This window comes from Papio anubis, unplaced genomic scaffold (genome assembly GCF_008728515.1).
Source record: "Papio anubis isolate 15944 unplaced genomic scaffold, Panubis1.0 scaffold81, whole genome shotgun sequence".
NCBI lineage: Eukaryota > Metazoa > Chordata > Mammalia > Primates > Cercopithecidae > Papio > Papio anubis.
Window position 1 is genome coordinate 54,375 of NW_022168322.1, and position 24,394 is coordinate 78,768.

The following is a 24,394-nucleotide window of genomic DNA, read 5'->3' on the forward strand; positions in this document are numbered from 1 at the left end:
TACTCAGGAGGCTGAGGCAGAGAATTGCTTGAACCCGGGAGGCGGAGGTTGCAGTGAGCCGAGATCATACCACTGAACTCCAGCCTGGGTGACAGAGCAAGACTCCATCTCAAAAAGAAGAAGAAGAAGAAAAAAAAACAGACCAGGTCCTGGATTTCTGTGTGTTTGGGGACAGAGGGCTGCAGTTTCAGCACCCTATTCTCAATAGGCCCAAGGTTTTCTTTATTAATTCTTTGTAGCCATTATAACAAAGCATCCTGATTACTGATACTGGCAAAACCAAACCAAAAGCAAACCACATTCAGCATCAGGTTGTTGTAAGTCCCCTCTGTTGTCTGTTTTCAAAGGGAAGAAGGTGGTCTTAGGGTATTGCCCATATTTTTTTTTTGAGAAATCAACAGTACATTTAAAAAAATATGTTCATACTTTATCCAGCATTATCTAAGTATTTTATAATGGAAGAGCTTATTAGTTATATAAACACCTATATTACCAATAACAGAAGACCTGGAAATACCACCATAGAGATTTCCAATTTATAAAAATACCAAGTGAAACACATCTTAAATAGATTGTTAGTCATCTTGACATCAACTTCAAAAGATCAGAATTTATTTCTCAGAATTTTTTTTTTTTGAGACAAAGTCTTGCTTCGTCACCTAGGCTGGAATGCAGTGGCAAGATCTCAGCTTGCCGCAACCTCTGCCTCCTGGGTTCAAGCGATTCTCCTGCCTCAGCCTCCCAAGTAGCTAGGATTACAGTCATGCGCCACCATGCCCAGCTAATTTTGTATTTTTAGTAGAGATGGAATTTCTCCATGTTGGTCAGGCTGGTCTCGAACTCCCGACCTAAGGTGATCTGCCCGCTTCGGCCTCCCAAAGTGCTGGGATTACAGGTGTGAGCCACCGCGCCCAGCCTGATAACATTTTAAATTACTTTTCCAGAATATGTTGTCTTGGCTGGCCCCTCAGTGAGCACCTAATGGAACGTGTATCCCTGAATTTCATTTCCTTTGGCATTACAACCTCTGGTATGAAACTTTGTGATAAGAAATAAAGTTACATTCACACACAAATTTGACAGACTAGACCACTTTATTATAGCTTAATTGGCACATGGTTCACTGAAGATACACTTCACTTTTACATAGGCTTGTAAATAGAAAAATACATTGATGCACAAAAAATATAGTACTTCAATACCAAACTAAAATGATTTCCAAAAAGAATACAGGTTATTTCAATAATTAAAGGTGGCTCTTGTGTGTGCACTATATCATGTATACACTTAATTGTATGTTTAAGGCCAGTGGAATCTATAGCTAATTACTTGGTTGGTTCTTGAAAACTGAAACATGCAAACATTCTTACGTTTAAAGACATTTAATGTGTTATTCTAACACAAATACACCATATAAAATATGCCCTGATATGTAGCTGTAAAATTATGTTGTACTCCCAGGCTGAAGTGTTAGTGGCAACTATAGAAGCGCACTGCAACCTCCACCTCCCGGGTTCACGCCATTCTCCTACCTCAGCCTCCTGAGTAGCTGGGACTACAGGCACCCGCCACCACGCCTGGCTAATTTTTTTATTATTATTTTATTTTTAGTAGAGACGGGGTATCACTGTGTTAGACAGGATGGTCTCGATCTCCTGACCTTGTGATCCGCCCACCTCGGCCTCCCAAAGTGCTGGGATTACAGGCATGAGCCACGGCGCCCAGCCGACCCTGCTCTTGAAATGTCTAAATCTTTTCCTCACTAGCATATACAATTCAAATGCACAGGCCTCAGTGACTTCTTTGGAATTTAAAAGAAGCCTTCATTTCAAGGATAGAAATATGCAAAATTTTACCACCCATGGCTAAGTATGTTATGGGAGCAGTGGAAGGACAGTGGAAAAAAAAATAACATTTTTCATTATACTTATATTTTTCCTTTTTTAAAAATAAATTTAGGGGGTACAAGTACAGTTTAGATACATGAATATATTGTGTAGTCGTAAAGTCTGGGCTTCTAGTGTAACCATCACCCAAATACACTTGTTTTTTTCTAATTACAGTTCTACCAAACATTTGCCACCACAAAATTTATTTTTATTCTTTATTTAAATTATAGTGAGTGATATTTCTTCCTAAATAGCCATTAAGATCTCTGGAAGTTTTGATCTACTTTATTCAAACCACTTTAATAAATAAGACTTTTCACCTAAATGAAATACCTTTGAATTTTATAAACAACTTCCATGAAACACATATTAAAACCACCTTAAATTTGGTATGAAGACACTTTGGCAATACAGCAGAATATATGATCTTGGCAAGATCCAGCAAGTACAGTAAATGCTCATGAGCTCTATGAAAAATATAGCTACAGAATACTTCATTTTTCTTTTATTGAACTACAGTACAAATATAACTGCTTCAATATGAACTTCTATCTTCCACCAAATAGCAAACAGGCATCTTATGTAATTAAAAACTAATTACTTCAATTCCACCAATGGAAAAGCAAAACAAGTCGCAAATATCAACAATACAGAGCCTGCTGGTAAAGACAGAGATGAGTAATTTATAAGCTAATTAAGCTGCAGCCTGAGGATGCCAGATCAACATTATAAATATGAAGAAAAAGAAACTAAATATTTACTCATCACAAATAATTCGGCATAAGCACCAGCTGTGTTCAGATGTGGCCAGCACATGGGCCAAGTATAAATGTACAATCACAGTGAACTAAAGCCATAAAATCTAGTTCCCTGACCCTTCAATCAACCATTCAGAGCAATGGGAATATGGCAGGGAGCCAGAAGTCCCACTTTGGTTGCTCATAATACATTAAGCCACCCTGCCTCACCCCAATCCCTTTCCCACCAACAAAAAAGTCACCGTGAACATACAATTGGTCAATCCAGTTTATCCAAGGTCTATAGATATGTCCATGATTCGTCTTATATTCATGTTAAATAGAATGCTTACATAAAATTAATACTCAAAGACATTGAGCTGATGTGCATGTATATCCTTATTTAACACTCAAGTGGCTTTAATGGGATTTTAGAATGTCACCTATGACATGAGGCTTTAAATCTGGATTGAAGACTGTGGCAGTTTTATAATTGCATGTAAGATCTTAAATGTAAGACTCTGGGCCTACCTACATTGAGGCAGGTGACAGTACCCTCATTCATTCTACATAATAAATACACTCTTCTGTGACTGCAAAATTCTAAATTCTTGAATGATTTACTATAATAGGCTAAGGCTTTATAAGGCACTTTTGGCTCTGAAATATTTCTCCTAACTCTCAGGCTAAATCTTAAAGAAATATTTCAAAGCTACAACAAATTTATTTTAAAACCAGATGCTTTATTGGTAGGTCTAATGGGGATAGTGAGAAGCAATTTGTACACAATGCCCATTAATCTCTCGCTGTGCCATGTATCAATCATAGAGAAGATCCCAGGCATGGGCCACCTCAACTACTATGTCGCTTACGTGACTTCTCAACAGCCACATGCCCCTTTCTCCTTTTCTTCACTTAACTGATCCACAGAGGCATGACCATTTGATCGCACCACTCCTTCAGGAATCCAAGACTTGTCCACACACCGCTCCATTCGCTTCATTATCAGGTCCAGAAGCATCTCAATTGCTTGGCTTATGTTTGTCCCATTGGCAGCACTAGTTTCAAAGTAGGGGATTCTGGAAGACAGAGACAACTCAGGTAACAACATGTGGAGGGAAAGGACAGTGACCTTTGCTCTTGATAATTCAAATTAGAGAATCGATAGAATACAAATATACAAGGTGACAAACATTTTACCACCCCAGAATACATTAAAAAGTGAAAAAGACAATAAAATACTCACACTGCATTTCTAGTAGATATGCAAAACTGGAAATTTTAGACTCTTCAAAATATCAATTTTCGGTTGGGCACAGTGGCTCACACCTCCCAGCACTCTGAGTGGCTCAGGTGGGCAGATCACCCGAGGTCAGGAGTTCAAGACCAGCCTGGCCAACATGGGGAAACCCCATCTCTACAAAAAATACAAAAATTAGCCAGGAATGGTGGCATATACCTGTAATCCCAGCTACTGGGGAGGCTGAGGTTCCAGAATCACTTGAACCCGGGAGGCAGAGGTTGCAGTGAGTCAATATTGTGCCACCGCACTCCAGCGTGGGCAATAGAGTTAGATTGCCTCGAAAAAAAAAAAAAAGTAATTTTCATTTTTTTAAAGGAGCATATTTATGCAATATATATTTTGGTAATATATATTGATTTACTATAAAAAGATTTATAAAAAGATATAAAGTAGGGGATTCTGGAAGACAGAGACAGAATTAAATCTTTTTTCATTTAATAAGTTGTTGGAGGGTTTTTTGTTTGTTTTGAGACAGAGTCTCTGTCACCCAGGCGGGAGTGCAGTGGCACGATCTCAGCCCCCAGGCGACTTCACAAGCATTGATCCTCCCACTTCAGCTTTCCCAGTAGCTGGGACCACAGGCACACACCACCACGCCCGGCTAATTATTGTATTTTTTTGTAGAGACAGGGTTTTACCATGTTGCCCAGGCTGGTTTCGACTCCTGAGCTCAAGCTGCCCACCTGCCTCGGCCTCCAAAGTGCTGGGACTATGGGTGTGAGCCGCTGTACCCGGCCTAGTTGTAAGAATTTAAAACTTGATTCTTAGTATGAAAGCTGTTTACATTCCTCTATGTGAAAAGTAAAACTTGAAAACTGTTAGAAGAAAAATAAGAGACTATCTTTTTGACATTGAGATAAGAAAGGATTTCTTAATATAGCCACAAAAGCTCAAACCACAGAGAAAAAGTTTGATAATCTTGACAATGTTAAAATTTAAAACTTTGGTGCCACAACATATATCATAAGCAAAGCTAAAAGATGAGCGACGGGCCAAAATACATGATATTTCATATAAGTTGCAAATGGGTGAGCATCCGAAAAAATAATTCCTCAAATGAATTAAAGTAATAAACAAGATACTACGGAATAGACTAAGGATATGCACAGGAAATTCTAAGAAATTACATTTATGAAAAAACGTTCAACCTTACCCAAAATAAGGGAAATGCACATTAAAATAATGGTATATTAACTCACACCCATCAGATTGGCATACATATAAAAATTTCCCAATATCAAGTATTGCCAAGAAGAAGAAAAGAGGAACATGCATTTACTGCTGATGTAAGTATAAATTGTTATAACTAGTTTGGAAAATAGGACGGTAATATCTGGTAAAACTGAAACATGCATGCACTATGACCCAGCAACAGCCCTTCTGGGTATACACCTAAAGCAAAGCCCAGGCATGCTGATGGGCAGGAAGTGAGTTACAGGGATACCTGAGACATGAGCAGTCCCTCAGTCCTTAGGGCAACTGAGAAAGGTCTTAGGGCAGCCAGAGTCCCTGAACCAGTCTCCTCCAACCTGAGCAGCTCATTCATTTCATCCTCCCGTGAGCTGCACAAATATTAATACTTTCTGCAGGCCATGCTATGAAAAATATTGAGAAAACCCCTGCCCTGGAGCCAGCACTCCATTCAACACAACTTCCCCACAATGACAGGAACTTTCCATATTCAGGCTATCCAGCACACAACTACTAAAGCCACATGTAGCTGGTTGAACACTTCTTGAAATGTACACGGCAACCAGTAACGCGGATCTTGGAGTATTGTGGGTCTCACCCTTGTCAAATTCAGACTGGAGCATGGTGGTGCAATTCTCAGCCTCACTGCAACCTTCTGCCTCCTGTTCAGCGGTCTGTGCCTCAGTTTCCAAGTAGCCACTGCAGGCACATACCACCCCAGCCACTCTTACCATACTGGGCCAGGTTGGTCTCAAACTCCCTGACCTGAAGTGATCTGTTCTTCCTCTCCAAAGTTCTGAAATAATGCTGCGAGCCACACACCTGGCCAAAAACTGAACTTTAATTTTAATTAAATACATGTGACCAGTGGCTATCATACTGGATAGCGTAGCCCTAGAGAAGCTCTCATATATGTACACATGGCATCGTCTAATGGAATAGATATTGCAGAACTATTTGTAATAGGGAAAAAATTAACCTAAATGTCCATCTATAAGTGCATGAATAGTGATATTTTTGTACAATGAGTTATACAATGCTCAAACTGTATCAACTTGGCAAAAATTAAATGTTGAATTAAAAAAACAACTTGTATGATACAAGATCATTTGTGTAAAGAACACAAAATAATTACGCATCATTATAAAACCAACTATGTAGTAAAAGTATAACTCCTTGGACTAGAAATATATAATTTTGACTGCTTTTAACTAAAAGTAACAGAAAATTGTGGCTCAAATTGGCATGAATCACAAGTAGGAATTTATTGTCATGCATAATGAACACAGACCTAGAGTTTCCAGTGTTAACTCGGTTGCCAAACAGTAGAAACAAAGAACCTAGATTCATCTCTTCCTTCTGTTCTGCCATCCTCCACTTGTCACCTTTGTCCACAGTCTGACTCCCTTCATGACCCCAGAAGTTAAAACATTCCAGGCATCACATCTCAACACACCACAGCTCCAAGGAAAAAAGGACTCTCTTCCTCTGTGTGCCTCCCTCAGGAAAGAGGAAATCTTTCCCAGAAGTCCCTGGCAGACTTTCCCTCATGTCTCATTGGTCAAAACTGTATCACATGCCAATGCCTAAACCAAACTCTGGCAAGAGGAATGGTACACCCCCATCACTGGCTTAAACCAATCAGTCTGCCTGGACTGGGGACTGGCACCTGCCTCTCTTAAGTAGGACATCCTCTAGAAGCAGAGTAGATAGCTAAAGGAAATTGGGATTCTATAAAGAAAGGCATGAATACTAGGCAACCAACAACATCTGCTATAGGAAGTAAATATAGTGTGGTTCCCTCTGAGGAGGTAGGAAGGAGAATGGAATCAGCAAGGAATTTTATAAGGAGCTTAAATTGTATCTGTAAGAACACTTTATTTTTTATTTATGCATAACATCATTTCAGAGTCAATATGATCATTTAATACATTGATATAATTTGTAAAGATTAGTATACTTGGGGTAGCCATAATCTTAAATATTTGTCTTTTCACATAGAACGATTTAAATTTTTCTCTCCTAGCTATTTCAAGATGTACAATAGATCGTTGTAAACTATAGTCACCCGACTGATCCATCTAACAGTACATCTTATTTCTTCTGTCAAACCATATATTTGTACCTATTAATCAACCTCTCTTCATCCTCCACTCCCTCCTACCCTTCCTGGCCTCTGGTATTCACCAATCTACTCTCTATCTTCACGAGATCCACCTTCGTAGCTCCCACATATAAGGAAGAACATGCAACATTTGTCTTTCTGCGTTTGGCTATTTCAGTTAACATAAGGATCTACAGTTCCATCCCAGCTGCTGCAAATGACAGGATTTCATTCTTTTTATGGTGGAATAATATTCCATTATATATATAAACCATATTTTATTTATCCATTCATCCATTGATGGGTACTTAGATTGATTGTGTATCTTAGCTATTGTGGATAGTGCTGCAATAAACATGGGAGTACAGATAGCAAACATCTTTTTGATATATCTATCTATATATATCTTTTGGAGATATATATATATATGCAAAAGTAAATAAAGCTTACATAAAACTTATAAGAAAACTTCCACTAATACATATACACACATATATACATATATACACATACACATGTATATATACATACACACATATATACATATATATACATACACATATGTATTAGTGGAATTGCTGGATTATATGGTAGTTCTATTTTTAGTTTTTTTTAAAAAAACATCCATACTGTTCTCCATAGTGCTTATACTAATTTACTTTCCCACCAACGATGTACAAGGGTTCACCCTTCTCTGCCTCCTCACCAGCATCCACTGTTGTCTGTATTTGGGTTTTTTTTTTTTTGGCAGGGGTGGGGATTATTGCCTATATTTTGGATAAAAGTCATATTAACTGGATGAGATGTTATCTCATTAGGGGCGGGATTACTGCCTACATTTTGGATAAAAGTCATATTAACTGGATAAGATGTTATCTCATTGTAGTTTTGATTTACCTTTCTCTGAGTAGTGATGTTGAGCATTTTTTCATGCACCTGATTGCCATTTGCAGATCTTCTTTTGAGAAATGTCTATTCAGATCTTTTGCCTATTTTTAAAACAGATTATTGGTTTTTGCTATTGAATTATTTGAGCTCCTTTTATATTCTGGTTATTAATCCCTCATCAGATGGGTAGTTTGCAAGCATTTTCTCCCATTCTGTAAGCTGTGTCTTCATTTTGTTGTTTCCTTTGCTATGCAGAAGCTTTTTAGCTTGATATAAATCCCATGTGTCTAGTCTTGTGTTGGTTGCCTGTGTTTTGTGGTCTTATACAAAAAGTTCTTGTCCAGACCAATGACCTGGAGTGTTTCCCAAATGTTTTCTTCCAGTAGTTTCATAGTTTCAAGTTTGATATTTAAGTTTTTAATGCATTTTGAGTTGATTTTATATATGGTGAGAGGGGTCTAGTTACATTGTTCTGCATGTGGATATCTAGTTTTCCCAGCATCATTTATTGAAGACAATGTCCTTTCCCCATTGTTCTTGGCACTTTTGTCCAAGATGAGTTGTCTGTAAAGGTATGGATTTATATCCGGGTTCTTTGTTCTGTGCCATTGGTCTATGTGTCTGTTTTATGCCAGTACCTGATTCGGTTACTATAGCTTTGTTGTAAACTTTGAAGTCAAGTAGTATGATATCTCCAGCTTTGTGCTTTTTTCCTCAGGATTGTTTCGGTTATTGAGGGTCTTTTGTGATTCCATATAAATTTTAGGATTTTTTTTTCAATATTTGTGAAGATATTATTGGTATTTTGATAGAGATTGCATTGAGTCAGTAAATGGCTTTGGGAAGTGTTATTTTAATAATGTTAATTATTCCAGTCCATAAGCATGGAGTATTTTTCCATTTTTGGTGTCCTCTTCCATTTCTCTCATCTGTTTTTATAGTTTTTTTTAATAGTTTTCCTTGTACAGATGCTTCACTTCTTTGGTTAAATTGATTTCTAGGTATTTTACATTCTTTGTAGCTATTGTAAATGAGATTGTTTTCTTGGTTTCTTTCTCAGATTGTTCCCTGTTGGTGTATATAAATGCTAATGATTTCTGTATGTTGATTTTGTATCCTACAACTTTACTGAATTCGTTGATCAGTTCTGTTTTTTTTTTTTTCGTGTAATCTTTAGGTTAGAAAAACATTCTTAAAGCAGGCCTGTGGCAAGGAAGGCCCAGAAAAGTAAAGCGGTCTGATCAACGTCATTCAGCTAATAAATGACAGAGAAGCAAGCAGGTTCTTCCTGTTTTCCTATACAGCTCCTCATATACCATACTACATCTTGTAAAACAAAATAGGAAATGTCTTCTCAGTGTTTAGTTCATAGATTACTGATTTCCAAAACTATTAACTAGAAGAAAAAAAATTGGGTGAATTCAAATTTTGCAACATACTATTTTATTAAATGAGTTTTCTGGACTATAACCTTTTTTTTTTTTTTTTTTTTTTTTAGCTTTTCCCCCTTTTTTGCTTCAGGGATTTCTTGCATATTCTCTTCAGAGTGTTCTGGTTTGCCTGAATTGAAACAAGCTGATATATATGAGTCATTTAAAATTGAAGAAAATAATAACAAAAATTATTTCTTGAGCTACCCAGTACTATGTGTCTTACATGCATGATTCACTAAATATAACCCCTACTGTATTCAGGAACACAGTGTTCCCATTTCACAAATGATTAAGGCTGAGAAAGATGAAAGGAAATTGCCCAATTCACAATGCTACAAAGTAGTGGAGTTAGGATATGGGTCCACCTCTAATTCCAATGCAGCCATCTTAACCATAGGTTCTACTGATTCCAAACTAGTATGAGGGCTTTGAAAATAAATAAATCTTATGCACCGCACAAGAAGAAAACGCTGGCTTTGGGGAGTAATCAGAGGTCACTGGCCATATTTATCAAAGGCTTTACCACTTACCAACTCCAGACTATATTTCTGGACCATACACTTGAAGACATTCTGAATTTTACAGCATCAAGATCCTCAAGAGCATCAAATCTTTTTTTTTTTTTTTTTTTTTTTTTTTGAGAGAGTCTCACTCTGTTGCCCAGGCTGGAATGCAGTGGCATCATCTTGGCTCACTGCAAGCTCCGCCCTCCAGGTTCACACCATTCTCCTGCCTCTGTCTCCCGAGTAGCTGGGACTACAGGCGCCCGCCACCATGCCCGGCTAATTTTTTGTAATTTTAGTAGAGACGGGGTTTCACCATGTTAGCCAGGATGGTCTTGATCTGCTGACCTCGTGATCTACCCGCCTCAGCCTCCCAAAGTGCTGGGATTACAGGCATGAGCCACCGCGCCCGGCCCATCAAATCTTAAGTATACATTTGTTTTGTTATTCAGAGACCTGTAGTACAGGTGTAATTTTTAAATAACTCACAAAGCATTGCTTCAAAACTGTATGGCTGTTTTTCACATAATCTTGAGAAATCAGTCTTCTTGTCGAAGTCATCCTTTATACATTTGAGATGGTCTTTCCAACAGGATTAATCACCTGACAAATTCATCTTGCTTTTCAATAAAGCCATGAAAGACGTGATAACATTGTATTTCCTTCAACTGTTGACTTCATTGCGACCATTTGTGAGGAATCTAACCAAAATGCTCTTAGATATCAAAACACAAAGCAAAGTTATTTTATCATCTCAGGGAGTCCTGCAGTTGAATTCAGTAAAGTATTTCTTAAATTTATTAGAACTTTAAAGTCCTCTACAATTACTTTTCTTAAAGAATGTTTTTGTTTTTCTGTATTCTCACAGCATGTTAACAACTACATCAGTGACTCTGATTACAATTTACTTTACTCTTTTATTCTTTCTTGGCCAGTAACAGCTTCTATATGAGAGCTTGGTAAAGTTTTCTTTTTTAACTTCTTAATGCTTTTACAGATCTTTTCAGAACTCTTTCACTTCTGACGTTACTAAGAAGCATATTTCGATCAGGGGTTCCCAATCCCCAGGCCACAGACTGGTACCAATCCATGGCCTGCTAGGAACCAGGCCACACAGCAGGAGGTAAGCAGGGGGCCAGTGAGCAAGCGAAGTTTCATCTGTATTTACAGCTGCTCACCATCACTCGCATTACCACCTGAACTCTGTCTCCTGTCAGATTAGCAGTGTCATTAGATTCTCATAGGAGCACAAGCCATATTGTGAACTGTACATGTGAAGGATCTAGGTTGCACTCTCCTATGAGAATCTAATGCCTGATGATCTGTCACTGTCTCCTATCACCCCCAGATGGGACTGTCCAGCTGCAGGAAAACAAGCTCAGAGCTCCCACTGATTCATTATGGTGAGCCGTATAATTATTATATACTATAATGTAATAATAATAGAAATAAAGTACACAATAAATGTATTATGTTTGAATCATTCCAAAACCACCCTCACCTCCACTGGTCCATGGAAAGATTGTCTTCCACGAAACCGGTTCCCGGTGCCAAAAAGGTTGGGGACCACTGATTTAGAGGATATACGTGTAGGGACATAAGGCTATTTTTCCATTATGATTCCTCAGTAATGCTGTCTTATTATTTGATAACTTCCTCCAGGAGGTGATAAGGCCGTGCAACTGAAACTCTGCAATTCTCTGTTTTAGCACAGCTATTAAAAACTGGTTGAGAAACTATCACCTCATTTGAGTATTTATCCACCCACCTGTGAGTTCTGCAAGGCAGAGTTGCTCCACTAACTCTACCATGCTCATCTTCTGTCATCCTTTTATTTGCTGAGTCTAAAATATCTTAATCAGAAAAAAGTTTGTTGGGAAAAATGACATGGTCTTAGCAGTTTTTAAACTTCCTGCTTGCCTCTTAGTTACTGTCAATCTTTTTTCCTCTATCTTCATCTATCGCCTTGCCCACAAAATGAAGATAATGCATCTCTGTCCCCCGCTAGTCACATGTAATATTTGATTAACAACTTGAAGAGGCAATCCTTTGTGACTGGAGTCAATATGTGTTTACTTATCAAGAATCTATAATATTATTGAGCTAAAATCCTAGGGATAGTTTGTGATGCCATTGCTACAAGAATAGAATTTTAGAATGAGATTTTTCAAAATGTAAATAGTTACATTTTCTTCATTATGATCTTTCTCAATTATATCCATTAAAAATCAGTTAATGTCCACAGAACATTTCTTATACTTAAGGAGAGGGCTTGACCATTCTATCACCTTTCAGAAATACATTACATGAAAAAGCAGTTGAAAAACTCGGATCTCCCCCAACGGAATAAATTGGAAATATTTTTAAAAGTAGTTGAACAGTAAGTTTCTTTAAAATACTAAATCACAATAATGTATACTTCATTTTAAAAATTCTCTCAAAATCAGTTATAAATATCTTTCCAACTCCAGAGTCTCCAGCCTCATTTGATTCCTTAATTTTCCTCCATGACTCCTGAAAATTACCTCACCATCATTTTTGAGGAATAAATGAGAAAACATAGTTTAAAGTACTTTGAAAACTATAAAACCTATGCATGGAAGTTATCGACAGCATGAATCAATGGTTAAGAGTTATAACCTCAGGCCGGGCATGGTGGCTCATGCCTGTAATCCCAGCACTTTGGGAGGCTGAGGCAGGTGGATCACCTGAGGTCAGGAGTTCAAGACCAGAAAGCCCGTCTCTACTAAAAATACAAAAATTAACCAGGCATGGTGGAGGCCTGTAATCCCAGCTACTCAGGAGTCTGAGGCAGGAGACTCTAATCTAGGAGGTGGAGGTTGCAGCGAGCCGAGATCGCGCCACTGCACTCCAGCCTGGGCAACAGAGGGAGACTCCGTCTCAAAAAAAAAAAAAAAAGTCATAACCTCTGGAGTCATGCTGCCTGGATTCAAATCCTAGTACTACATCTGACTGACTGTGATTCTGACAAAAGTTTAACCTCTGTGCCTCCGCTGCTTCATCTGTAATACCAAACAACATCAGTGTCTTCTTGTAAGGATTAAATGAGTTAATATTTAAAGCACTTAACATCAGAACCTGACACATAGTACAAACAATAAATGTTTCCTATTTCCAACACAGAATTGGGTTAGGTGATAAAAGCTTATTTGTAATTATGTTGTTTAAAACTCAGAACACAGCCAGGCACAGTGGCTCATACCTGTAAAACCCGGCACTTTGAGAGGCTGAGGCAGGTGGATCACCTGAGGTCAGGAGTTAGAGATTAGCCTGGCCAACATGGTGAAACCCCATCTCTACTAAAAATACAAAAATTAGGTGGGCATGGTGGCATGTGCCTGTAGTCCCAGCTACTAGGGAGGCTGAGACACGAGGATCTCTTGAACGCGGGAGGCAGAGGTTGCAGTGAGCTGAGATGGTGCCACTGCACTCCAGCCTCAACAACAGAGGGAGACTCTGTCTCAGAAAAGAAAAACAAAAACTCAGAATACATCATCCCAAAAATGCAATGTCACTAGCAACATGATAAACATTAAATTCTCAGTCTGTGTGTTGTGTGAAATAAAAATAAAAATAAATTTGCAGACTAACCAACAAACATTGGTTTAATCCACAATGTAGTTGATCTATAAAATCCACAATACTGCTCTAATTCTGGTACCTGGGACCATGCCTCCCTACATCAGAGATGCTGCACTCAGACTCGTCCTGGCCAAAGTGCTTCATGCCCCAAAGCATTTGCCTCCCTCACTCTTCATCAAACTCCTCACTTCCCAAGCAATCTTCATTAAATGCTGGAAGAAAATGGATCTTACTCTACTGATTAATACTGAGGTCTAAATGACTGATGCTTCTAGCAGAGCTGTGAGCTACTGTCCACTGTTTATTAACTTAAGCAAATATTTAATTGGTATAATTTCAAGGTATAAGAGTTCTAACTTTTCAAGTTACTCATGCTAAAAGATGCACAATATTAACAAGACATAGTTTAGACTTGTAACTCCAAATTCAAGTAACAAACTTCTTTCAATTAAAAGTATTATTTTCTTGCCATTTGTAAACCTCTAGGTCATGGGACCACGAGTCAGGTTAACAACTTTAAAATCTTTAGGGTAATCATTCAGAGTTTTCTGAGCAATTTGAGGCAGTAAGATTTTCATTTCTACAGGAATAAGTGAATAGACTTCACTCCACTCTCAGCACTGTGCCAGAGTAGTATTGAGCTACAATCTCATCTAGCAAACTAGATGAGAGCCATAGAAAAGACCCTGAATTAAGACTTTCTTTCCATAAGAAAATCATGTTCCAGGCTGGACGCGGTGGCTCACCTGTAATCCCAGCACTTTGGGAGGCCGAGATGAGTGGATCACTTGAGGCCAAAAGTTCAAGATCAACCTGGCTGACATGGTGAAACCCCATCTTTACTAAAAAAGAATACATAAAAATTAGCTGGGCATGGTGGTCCACATCTGTAGCCCCAGCTACTCAGGAGGCTGAGGCAAGAGAATCACTTAAACCTGGGAGGCAGAGGTTAGAGTGAGCCGAGATCGTGCCACTGCACTCCAGCTGGGTGACAGAGCTAGACTCCAACTCAAAAAAAAAAAAAAAAAAAAAAAATCAAGAGATTATATTGTCCCCATTTTAACCATAGAAAGATTGCTATTGTTCCTTCTCTCCACATGGTGGTGCTAATGTAGCACCACCATGGAGCCCTACTGCGAAAGCCAAAAAAATTCAGTGCTGCTAATCGTATTATCAGTCTGTAAGCGGCCACTTAAAGGCCATTTGGAGTACATGCAGACCATCAATTATAATGCATTTTCCAAAACTAGATTAATCATAAATTTTTAAATAAAAAATTTAAGTAAACAGATTCAAATCATTGAGAGGGGCATGAGCATTTGCAGTTTTTCACCAAGATCTTGCTTGTGGCGTAGGTCAGCATTCTGATTTCTTTTCCATTATTTATTCTCACAAAACTACAAGATCCTAAATCTCAGTCAGAGGTTGCCAGGAATGACAGCAAGTAGGTTTGGTGGTCAAATGGCTCTAGATATTTGGCTCCCATGCGGATCTAGAAATTATGAAGAAATGTCTCACTGAAGTGAGAAGTGAGTTTCACACTACTTTTCATAGCCTGTTGGATGCTAATTGAACAACATTTCCAGGAAACAGCTGGTGTGCTGACTGTTTGAACCTGGGAGATTGTGGCAAATGAAATCCAGATCCTCTACTGAGTTAAATGGAGCTCTGCAAATTAGTCTTTTATGTTTGATTATGGCTTATTTGTGTACTTTTTGAACATGCCCAATGCTACAACACTAAGTTATTTCTCAAATCAAGAAAAGATGTAATCAAGTTTGTAAAGAATTAAACTATTAGAGATCAAGCTATTTGTACCACATTTCATCTAGTTCAAACTAAGGAAGACACGGAGCATGCTGTTGAACTAAGCTACTTGAAATCCCTGAAACGATCCATACTGATTTATTAATGTTGTAAATAAATATTTTTAATTCCTCTTTCATTCCAGAAACTCTTGAGCATCTTCCTCAGCAATAACCAGCAGCCTTCAGTAGGGAGAACAACATCTTAAATTTGCTGCCCTTTTCTTTGCACAGCACACAAAATATGTACATTCAGTTGTCATTCTTAGTTCATATTCTTTTTTTCTTTTTTTTTTTTTTTTTTTAAGAGACGGAGTCTCGCTCTGTTGCCCAGGTTGGAGTGCAATGGTGCGATCTCGGCTCACTGCAATCTCTGCCCCCTGGGTTCAAATGATTCTTCCGCCTCAGCCTCCCAAGTAGGTAGGATTACAGGCACCCTCCATCATGCCCAGCTAATTTTTATATTTTTGTAGAGAGGGGGTTTCACCATGTTGGCCAGGCTGGTCTCGAACTCCTGAGTTCAGGTGATCCACTCACCTCTGCCTCCCAAAGTGCTGGGATTATAGGCATGAGCCACCGTGCCTGGCTTTAGATCATATTCACATTTTTCTCTATTTTCCTCAACTCTGAATCAAGAACAAAGGCTTATTATACCACCAACTATCCTCTGTGAATAAAGTGTAGACAGACATTTCAATGCAACCACATTTAGTCACAGAGTGAAGCCCTGGTCTGCTCACTTGTGATTGGTGCTCCCTCCCTACCAATGCCACAGTCCCTTCCCAGCCGACATCATAGGGGATATAATTAACTGGGCGAGAAAAAAATCTTCCTCTCTTTAGCATGAGAAGTCATTGAGCATATTTCACTCATCCACGCATGGCACAAGTAGACAACTGGTTCATATCCTGTACAAGATTGACTTTGTCCAAAGAAAATATTGCTAGCATGCTCACCTGTCAAGCAAAATATCTGCTAGCGTGCGTATGTGATAGGAACTCAAAGTGTTGTCTTGAACCAGCAGCAGCAACATCTGGAAACTGATCATCAGTGTAAATTTCTGGGCTTCAACCCAAACATACTGAATCAGAAACTGTGGGACCCAGCGTTCAGGTGACTGATTCTGATGCACACTGAAGCTTGAGATCGAATAGTACCTTCTAAAAGAGGAATGTTGCCAATATTTCATTCTGCTTTCTCTTCTATTTGTCACTGACTTCGTAGCTATCTTTTTAAAGTGTTTCAGGAACCATGTGAACTGTAATCATTTGGCAGCAGTGGAAGTTTGAACAACTTTGTTTTGTTCTCTTCTCTAACTTCATTGACAATATCACTCGATATAATACATTAGAAACCATTATGTTGCATTTGTTCCAGGAAAATTCAATTGGTTTACCATAGAGATCACTTTGATTTGTTAGGAAGTGACCTGAGAGCTTCATATTACAATTTAACCAAGTTTCACAGCAAAAACAAAACAAACAGCAACAACAACAACAAAAAAAAAACATGGAAAATTAGGGATAGACTCAGGTCACAAATTTTTTTTTCTGATATTCATTATCATGCATACAATTTGCCCTTTACATTTTTGTCTGTTGTAGGAAGTCCTCATTCTCAAATTTACTTGTCCCAGCACACACAGATTAATATTCCATATTCGTACTGCAGTGTTCTTCATTAGGCTTACAAAGTTCTTCTGAGACATGGTTTTTGATTCTTTGAATGCATGTCTATTCCAGAGAACCACTTGTAAACCAATGATCTGGGGGTTTTTTTAGTTTGTTTATTTTTGTTTGTTTTTTAAGACTGAGTTTTGCTCTTGTTGCCCAGGCTGGAGTGCAATGGTGCGATCTTGACTCACTGCAACCTCTGCCTCATCAGGGTTCAAGCGATTCTCCCGCCTCAGCCTCCTGAGTAGCTGGGATTACAGATGCCTGCCACCACACCTGGCTAATTTTTTGTATTTTTAGTAGACATGGGATTTCACCATGTTGGCCAGGCTGGTCTAGAACTCCTGAACTCAGGTGATCCACCTGCCTTGGCCTCACAAAGTGCTGGCATTGCAGACGTGAGCCACCGCACCTGGCCCCAGTGATCTGCTTTTATGAATTGAGAATAGAAGACAGCAAAATAGTAACAAAAAATAACATAAATTTATCAAACAACATACAAATTATATGAAGACACGCCATAAACTTTATCCTGTTTTCTGACTGTTAGCACATGGTTAAACAATATAGTCCTTTAGTGCATGTGCAACCAATGTAAATGTTATAAGAATGAAACAAAACACCTGTGAAAATAATCATTAAAGTTATATGCTGTATTTGTGAAATGCATGTGAACCAAATTGTTCCATCGTATTTTCCTCTGAAAGTGTCAAACAGCCTACCGAACTACATGTTATGATTTCTGTATATCCTAAGGGACTCTGTTTCCAGCCCTTTTCTTTCTTCAAGAGTTTCAATCATTATCTGCTAAATCACCTTTTCTCATTTTAACCCAATTCAAAAACTATAGATTGAGCTTCTCTCTATGAAATACTCCATAACCATGGTGACCTGGGCACAGGTCATCCCTCACACACCCCATATGACAGAAGGCAAGGTTAGGTTCTGTGATACCAGACAGGCTGTGGAATCCTAAGAACCAGGCACAGGAAACAAGCAAAGGGCTGAAAAAGCCCACAGGGACAAGAAGTCAAGCCTGACCCTCCCCCAGTACTTGAGAATATACTTGAATGTGCTTGTTTGATCTAGTTAACTCCTCTAACTGCCTTTTTTTTTTTTTTTTTTTTGCATTTACTGACATACTCTCAAAAGAATGCTCTAGATCCATGGTTTCCATTGCTTCATCACTTACTTCCTCCTTACCCATTGCAACACACCTCACAGCTTCAACACTTCAGTATTCTCTGGGGTATTTGATCTCTCCCTGTTTCTTTTCTACTACATTACATGAGTGCCTCTCAGGGGAGCAGGGGGGCATTTCAGAATGGCCAGTAAGGCTCTGTCAACCTCCACCTCAGAATCACCTAAGTCACGGGTTCTCAACCATTGCACATGAAGATCACGTGGGGGCTTTTAAAAGATACCAATGCCCAGGCTTTGTAATAAGTCAACTTGGCTAGGCTAAACAACATTTCCCAGAATTCCCTTTCTGGTTAAGGTGGGCCACAAAAGAGATTTGGGGGCAATTTTGGGGGTGGGAAGTGAAGCAACATCCATTTCATAGCCCTCATACATTGTCGCTTATCTGCTGGCTCATCTTGTTGGCATAAACCTGCAACTAGACCTGCACCTGGGCCAGGTGAATGTTGTTAGCCCTCTGACAAAGGGCCCCAGTTTCTGCAGGACACCCACACCAGCCAGGTCAGAGGCAACAGGAAGTGACATGGGTTTTAGTCCCTCACCATGGGCACCAGCTGGTTCTCACTTTTTCCATCTGTCCCCCACTTCACATCCTTCTTCCCTTCCTGTCTGCCTGTCCTGTCCTTCAAACTTCAGCATCAGACACAAAGACAACACCTTACAGAGACTACTTACCCAGCTCCCACAATTGCATATGCTCAAATTCCTATAACAGAGCCCTTCATGTACAGGTACGCTTCTTCAGTTGAACCCTGCCCGAGAAACTCCTCCAGACCAATTATGTCTGATGATCAGAGGTGAAGCCCAGACATGAGCATGGGTTAAAAGTTCTCTGGATGTTTCTAATATGGTTAAACACCGTCTGCCCTGGGGTGAAAACCTCTACATGCAATTGCAAATCCTTGCCAGAGTAAGCCTATACTGGAGGGGAGTCCTTCAGCTGAGCCAGACTTGAAAAAAACCTAAAATCCTGCCCTACTCTATGTGTTTTTCCTGATTTATTCTTCCTTTTCCTTTTTCACAAAGCTAGCCTCTGCCCACCTCACAGACCACTGCAATCTATCAATCTCTAGTCTTTCCTCTCTCTCCACCTATATAGCCTCTAGACTGATCTGGAAATGTAAACATGACATCCCTCCACGCTCAAAGACTTTCAGCAACTCCCTGTCCCCCAGGGATCAAATCTAATCTCCTTACCTGGTATTCAAACCTCTCCAGAGTCCGGCTTCTTTCTACCCGGCCAACCTATCCTCCCCGTCCCTTCGCAAGTAGAAACCCTACCAGCTTTCTGAACCTCTATCAACCAAAGAGAGAATAAAGAAGATCACACAATAAAAAGGGAAAGGTTTTTCCTTGGCCTCCTTGGATTCTGCCAACCACCAAGGCCACAAGCTGGGTAACATCCCCTGCGCTATCTACACCATCTCTATTTCCCTCCCCTCCTTTCTCAACGCACTTGCTTCCTTCCTCTTTTAATGCTAGTAAGGGTTTGAATTTACATATGGATTCTCATTGTATGAGAGGTAGAAAGAAAGTAAAGTACAAACTCCTTTTAGAGGCACCCTTAACACTAATACTTTAATAAGCAGCAGCTGACCACTTCTTTCATGTCCAATTCATGCTGCTGCTGCGGCTATGATCCTATTCCCAGAACTCAAGGAGAACGACAGTATTTTGCCGACCCTCCACCACAAGACCATAGACTAAGCCGAAGAAGATCTCACACTCCTCTCCCAGCATAGAAATTTCAAAACCAGCACCTAGTCTGCAATAACCAATAAGATCTTCTTATATGCTAGCGTTCTCTATAATAGTATATAAAGTGGCTTTGAAATTTCCTTGCTGAGGCTGGGTGTGGTGGCTCATGCCTGTAATCCCAGCACTTTTGGAGGCTGAGGCAGGTGGATTACAAGGTCAGGAGTTCAAAACCAGCCTGGCCAATATGGTGAAACCCCGTCTCTACTAAAAATACAAAACTTAGCCGGGTGTGGTGGTGGACTCCCATAGTCCCAGCTACTTGGGAGGCTGAGGTAGGAGAATCGCTTGAACCCGGGAGGTAGAGGTTGCAGTGAGCTGAGATTATGCCACTGCACTCCAGCCTAGGCAACAGAGTGAGACTCTGTCTCAAAAAAAAAAAAAAGAAAAGAAAAGAAAAGAAAGGAAAAGAAAAAAGAAATTTCCTTGCTTAACATGGAGGATTTCTTTACCCCAGGAGTCTCCTATTTGCATCTTGGAAAGAAGACCTTACACTCTTAAGGCGTCTCTGAGACAACTCAAAGTTGTCTCTCTGCAAATGCCAAGAGCTTGAGAAAATGGGACCAAAGCACTGAAGGAAGCCCCTGCCACATGCATTTTCAAAGGATCCTACTATCACATAATATAAAAAGGAAACATTCAACATGCCCCAAGGCCTATGGCTGAGGTTTTGCTTTAATTTCCCACTTTTGTCTTTTTCATTACCATTCTCCTGCTAATGTTTATATCGAAAATGCTTTCTCTAGACTTCTCCACAAAAATACTCACCCATATTTCTCTGCGAGTGCTACGGCTTCCTCTTCTTTCACTGCTCTCTGGTCCTCCAGATCACTCTTGTTTCCACATAGCACAATATCTGGGTTTTCACAATATGCATGCATCTGTAGCTGGCCTATTAATATAGGAAAGTTTATTATATACGTAAATAATAATGTAAGTGTATGATCAATGAACAAAACACGCAAAAGTGCTTTGAAGACTGTAATGTATATATAGATATTGGGAATTGATATAATGCTTTCAAAGCATCAATAATCTTATCTGTAAAGCTGAATAGTTGGGGCAGAAATATAAAACCATTCTTAAGCACATACCCCAGTTTACTGACATCAGAGAGTTGATAAGAGAATGTGCTACCTCTCAAGTGTGAGGGCCAACATGTGCACACACACACGTGTGCACACACACATACAAAACACCCTTTTTTATGATGGCTATTTGAAAAGAAACTTGGAGGAGTTCCTAGGGTTTATTGCTAATCTTAAAACTGTTTTTATGTGTCTTTTTCTCCAGAGCAATGACATTTCTAAAAGAATTGTTTTTCTCCAAACTAATCTATTTCTATCCAAAATGTTTTTCACATGTTTCTATTACCCTAGGGCAGAATCAATTCATTTAAAACAAACAAGATACAGGCTTCAATGAGAAGAAAAGACCCAGAATAAACAGGAAATGATTCTGTCACCAAAACCAAGTGGAAGCAGAGGACTGTAATTCTTCTTCCACAGCATTTATTTCACCTGAAAACCTGCAAATAGGCACAATTATAAAAAGCCATTGACTCAAACCAAAGAGCTTCACTAAGCTAAATAGTGTAATCTTTCAAAGCAGGAAAATAACACCTCATTTCTTATTCATCAACCCCAGAATAAAATTAAGGCCTAAACTTCCACAGTAAGTCATACTTCAAAGTTGATGGCCTAATTTATTTTTTCATCATGGTTAACCAGAACCATGTGGACATTTTAGTTCCTCATTATGAAGTCGTGTTCATTGTATCTTATCATGAGAAAGTCAAGGAGGTAGGTGTTTACTGAGCATTAGCACAGGCTTGATACTCTGCATGGAATTTCACAACAGTTCTTTGCCCTCATGGGGCAACTGGGGTAATAAGACCTACAGAGGAGAGACTAAACTGTGTACCATTTCATGAAAAGCCATGCCCTTTCTTTCCTCCAGGTTGTTACACATGCTGTTCCCACATTGTTGAATACTTAACCACAACCTTCCTTCAAGACTTGCTTCATGGTTACCTCATTATCTTTCTGGTCTCCCAAGTGGTTCTGTGCTCTGTTAATGCCTTATAAGGTGTTATAGGGTCCATGCCCAGTGTGATGGCTATGAGCAAGGACTCAGAATCCAGTACACCTAGGGTTGAATCCTGGCTCTGCCATTTACTAGCTACGTGACCCTGATGAAGCTATTTGACTGCCTCAATTTCCCCATCTGTAAATGGTGATAATGATACTACTTACTTTATACAGTCAAGGTAAGGATTAAAATGAATTAATCCAGCAATTCTGCAGGTAAAGACTGTGAGCCACCAGCCTTAGCATAACCTAAGAATTTGTTGACATGCCAAGTCTCAGGTCCCACCCCAGCTCTACTGAATCAGGAATGCTGGAAATGGGGCTAGAATCTGTGTTTTAAAAAGTCCACCAGGTGACTGAGATGCACATTCACATTTGAGAACTACCAAGTTAATATATTAAAGCATTTAGAAGAGCATGTAAGTATCACCAGGAATTCTGGTTAACAGTATTTATTTTGGGCAGTCTAGGAAGCATGATTATTGGTGATTTCTTCTTTTAGTCTCATTTTTCCTAATTTTTCTACTAAGATTGTACTTATCTAAAAAGTAGATTAATCAGTTATTTTAAAAACATCACTAAGAGAAAAGTCACCTACATAAATAACTACAATCTTGTACTGGACGTGATAAGGACCCTATAAACAGTATAAAATGTAACAGGGGTTAAGAAGAGGGAAAAAATCTAACACAACTAAAGTTATCACAGAAAATCTCACAGAGGCCATCTTTGCTAGGTTTTAAAGAATAAGCAGAACTCTAGTTGGTTAAAAAATGGGGGCAGGTGACCAGGCGCGGTGGCTCAAGCCTGTAATCCCAGCACTTTGGGAGGCTGAGATGGGCAGATCACAAGGTCAGGAGATCGAGACCACCTGGCTAACACGGTGAAACTCCGTCTCTACTAAAAAATACAAAAAACTAGCCAGGTGAGGTGGCGGGCGCCTGTAGTCCCAGCTACTTGGGAGGCTGAGGCAGGAGAATGGCATAAACCCAGGAGGCGGAGCTTGCAGTGAGCTGAGATCCGGCCACTGCACTCCAGCCTGGGCGACAGAGGGAGACTCCGTCTCAAACAAAAAAAAAAACAAAATGGGGGCAGGTGTGGAAAGGGTTTTTCAGACAGAAAATAATGAGAATAAAAAATAAAGAGGTAAAAATATGTAAAATATATGCTGTTGGGTTCTTGCACCACTTACGTAAGTCTACAGAAGAAACTTTAGAAATGTAGGCTACTTTAAAGTTTCCTTAGGAAACACACTAGCACTGGATGAAGAGTGACTCCGGGCATGACTTGCTTACTCCTCTGAACTCCAGGAAGACAGGGCAGTGACTACCACACTACCAAATTCCTTTCAGATTTCAATCCAGGCCCAGAGGACTGAGCCTCTGTTCTGTCTCCTCAACTGAGTGGGGCTTACTTTAGACTTGTATCAGCCTTGTCAGGTGGGCATGGAGAGACTGAGTGAGAGGGAAGGGTCTGCAAGGAGCAAAGGGAAAGGGGAGGGTATATAGACCTGCTCTCCTCTCCCAGGCCAATCAGGGCCCACGAGTCAGCTACTTCTTTAATGCAACACTGCGTTCTGGCACTCACCACTGATTTTTATATGTGTGTGTGTTTGTACTTGTGTGTATTAAGCTATCATTTTAATTAAAAGATAAGAAATGGGCCGGGCACTGTGGCTCACGCCTATAATCCCAGCACTTTGGGAGGCCAAGGCGGGCGGATCACCTGAGGTCAGGAGTTGAAGACTAGCCTGGCCAACGCGGTGAAACCCAGTCTCTACAAAAATACAAAAATTAGCTGGGCGTGTTGGTGTGCGCCTGTAATCCCAGCTACTTGGGAGGCTGAGGCAGGAGAATCACTTGAACCCAGGAGGCGGAGGTTGCAATGAGCCGAGACCACACCACTGTACTCCAGCCTGGGAAACAAGAGCAGAAACTCCCTCTCAAAAAAAAAAAAAGATAACAAATGAATGATCCTTGTAATAGTCAAAATGCTTACAGGAAGAAGAAAAATTAAAAGTACAGATAATTAACAAATGTTTATTCCTAATTAAGATTTGATATTACCACTTCTGACACTGAACATTATACCTTTTTGTTTAAATGGTAGGGGGTGCAGAATACTTTCCATTAAAGGCATAAAATCCTCAATACATATAAGTGTTCTTTATCTAATTGAGCAATAAGGATTCTTTTACTAAGGAAAACAAAATGCATCAAT

At 39.5% G+C, this 24,394-nt stretch overlaps 1 protein-coding gene across 6 annotated transcripts in view; it reads right to left on the bottom strand.

Moving 5' to 3' along the window:
- Positions 1 to 3,348: 3,348 nt before the first annotated feature.
- Positions 3,349 to 24,394, bottom strand: part of LOC116268510 (ras-related protein Rab-27A) — an 85,768-nt gene continuing 64,722 nt past the window's right edge. For all 6 annotated transcript variants that reach the window (XM_031662606.1, XM_031662610.1, XM_031662609.1 and 3 more), the window contains 2 exons: positions 20,853 to 20,976; positions 3,349 to 3,705 (listed from right to left, as the gene is read on the bottom strand). In XM_031662606.1, the coding sequence (XP_031518466.1) occupies positions 3,507 to 3,705; positions 20,853 to 20,976 (323 nt within the window). In that variant the 3' untranslated portion in view covers positions 3,349 to 3,506. The remainder of the gene's footprint in view (positions 3,706 to 20,852; positions 20,977 to 24,394) is intronic.